Source organism: Phytophthora parasitica (genome assembly GCF_000247585.1).
Source record: "Phytophthora parasitica INRA-310 unplaced genomic scaffold supercont2.13, whole genome shotgun sequence".
In the NCBI taxonomy this organism is placed as follows: domain Eukaryota; phylum Oomycota; class Peronosporomycetes; order Peronosporales; family Peronosporaceae; genus Phytophthora; species Phytophthora nicotianae.
The window spans coordinates 1,009,327-1,011,747 of record NW_008648999.1 but is presented as its reverse complement, the minus strand read 5'-3'; the positions used below and the strand labels follow the sequence as shown (position 1 = coordinate 1,011,747).

At 51.7% G+C, this 2,421-nt stretch overlaps 2 protein-coding genes across 2 annotated transcripts; both read right to left on the bottom strand.

Annotated features, from left to right (window-relative positions):
- Positions 1 to 64: 64 nt before the first annotated feature.
- On the bottom strand, positions 65 to 366 carry PPTG_07954 (hypothetical protein; the record flags this gene model as incomplete). Its single annotated transcript, XM_008902328.1, has 2 exons — positions 65 to 243; positions 303 to 366. 2 exons carry the CDS (start codon positions 364 to 366, stop codon positions 65 to 67), a joined length of 243 nt encoding a protein of 80 aa, XP_008900576.1.
- A 146-nt stretch (positions 367 to 512) lies between these two features.
- PPTG_07953 (hypothetical protein) lies at positions 513 to 2,284 on the bottom strand (the record flags this gene model as incomplete). Its single annotated transcript, XM_008902327.1, has 6 exons — positions 513 to 699; positions 777 to 953; positions 1,020 to 1,348; positions 1,418 to 1,627; positions 1,696 to 1,822; positions 1,917 to 2,284. The coding sequence occupies 6 exons, from the start codon at positions 2,282 to 2,284 to the stop codon at positions 513 to 515; spliced, it is 1,398 nt and encodes a 465-aa protein (XP_008900575.1).
- Between the last annotated feature and the right edge of the window lie 137 nt (positions 2,285 to 2,421).

Below are 2,421 nucleotides of genomic sequence, written 5' to 3'. Positions count from 1 at the left end.
CGCGCTGTTCAATCCACCGCAGTGTTAGCATGAATATCATTCCTACTTCCTACTCTGTCGTAGCTTAACGTACAGCTGCCTTGGACACGGGCACGACCACCGTCTTCTTGACGTTATGCTGTTTGTGGCTCTGCTTCTTAGGTTTCTTCACTTGCGTCTTCTTTAACTGCTCCTTAACCCCCTTCTTCTTGTCGGACGCTGTGCCCTTAGGCTTCTCCTTCTTCGCCTTCTGGATCAGCGTGTCTGTACAGAGGAGTGGGTGAGAGAGATCGCATATACAGGGCAGACTGAGGAGCGCCTACCGAGAGGAAGGGCCAGCTTCTCCTCCGGGGAGATACCGAGCGAGAAGGTTCCGGGTGTCGCCATATTTCGACAGGAGCCTTCAAATGAGTTTTTGTATGGAAGATTTGCGGTGAGATTAGTACTGAAATACGTTAGCTTAACCTCGTACTTATGTGGGATCCCGAATTAGAATTTCTGATGAGATGGCTTTGTCTGCATTTGAGGGACGCCTAACGAAGTCGAAGCTGCTTCTTGAAGACTGGCGCAGCCACGCGGTTCCAGTTCTCCGGCCAATGCTCCACCGTCTTTAGGGATGCTCTCAGACGGTTCAGTTGTGAAGTGTCCGTCGGGTAGCCCCTGAGGAGATCGTAGAGCTGGGTTGATAGCTGCTCCGAAGAGTCGAACACCAATCCATTCCTACACAAAACGTTAGGTAGCGCTCAGCTCACAGTCCTAAACGCAGGATCCAAAGTGAGAGCGTTGGATAAACGTACTTGTCATGTTTGACGAGCTCGTCCAGACACTTGAATCCGATGGCACACACTGGGAGTCCACAGCCAAACATGTCGAGAACCTTCATGGGCAGATCCAGACCGGAGGAGGACGTGTGTAAGCACACACCCAGGTCGGCGCTTCCCAAGACTAAAGGGTAGTCGCTTGCCTCGAGCCACCTAGGCAGGGGGATAGAAATTCGTCAGATAAAGCCATCGAGATTATAAACCAAAGCATTTTCGTACATTGTGGCAATCCGAATGCGCTTGAAGGCGAGCTGTCGGATCTTTTCGAGATACATTTCCTTCTGAGGCCCCTTGCCCGTTACCACTACGAGCAAGTTCGGAAACTCTGATACGCTGAGTGACGACGTGCGCTTATCCAAAAGCTCCAGTGCTGTCAAGAGAATACCAAAGTCTTCGTCTGCAGTCCAGCTCGTAGAGCTAATGATCATAGCTGGTCTGTTTTCACGAGGTTGAATGATGGACTTGCCCTTCTTCCCATTAAGTCCACGAGTTTTCCGTGTAAGGAGAGTTTCTTCAAGATTAACCGAGTTTTCGCCCCATGTCACCAACTGCATCATAAAGCGTACAGTTCAGTCAGCTAGTAGCGAGAATACTGCAACATAAAAAATAGCACGAACGTCGTTGCAATGCTCCAGTTGATCGCCAACACGAGAAAACAGTTCATGCTGCGTGTCGAGCGGAGTGGGTTTAAAGAAGAGCGGCGGCTTGTCATGCAACACGGTAGCTTCAATCTGCCACGTGTCTCTCAGCCATGTCTGCATCACTCGCGTGACACACAAATTCGCATCAGCCTTGCGACCGAACACGCGCTCGATCCACTTGGCAATCTATTCACAGCCCACACTATCAGCTCCCAGCAATTCAGTATTTCAACCGCAGCTCATCGCCATCTCACCTTGACCAATGGATGTCCATTGCTAAGAGATAACGCCAGTAAACTGTAGCCCAGATTATGCCAGTCGATCACGAACTTGGCGCCTTTTAGTCGGCAGCAGAGCCACACCACCACGAACGTCGGGATTCTGCAGCGCAAAACGTCCACAATGGCCCACAAGGACCATCATCCTATTAATTAACCGAGGGTAGTGATTTACTTGAGCAAGCCGCGACACTTACGTCGGCGGATTCTGCAGCAGAACGAGGTCAATGCTGCCGGCCGAGACGAGCAGCAGCCAGAGCAGCTGTAGCAGTTGAAGCAAGACCTTCACGGGCGCCAGCAAGAGGAACAGTTTGCGCGGAAGGCGTTGCAAGTGTGGAGTGAAGGTCAGTAGCTCGATGTTGCTCTGACGAGCTACATCGGGCACGCAGTTCTCACCCGCGTAGCCCAAGAGGGTCACACGCTGGCTTGGGGACATGCGGGCCAGCGATAGTGCGTGGTATTGCATGCGCGGACTGCGACCCACATCACCCAGCACCATCACGACAGCATGGCGCGCGCGATTGCGCCGAGGAACATGAGCCTTCTTGGACGGGCGACGTCGCATTGTCGACCCGGTTGCTCGTCAAGAAACGCTGTCAAGCAGTGTGTGACGTGGCGTAATAGCCATTTTCGACCAATTAAATGTGACCTTGAAGTGATATGGCTACACTTTTAGATTTAGTTTTAGAGTTTTTACAGAAA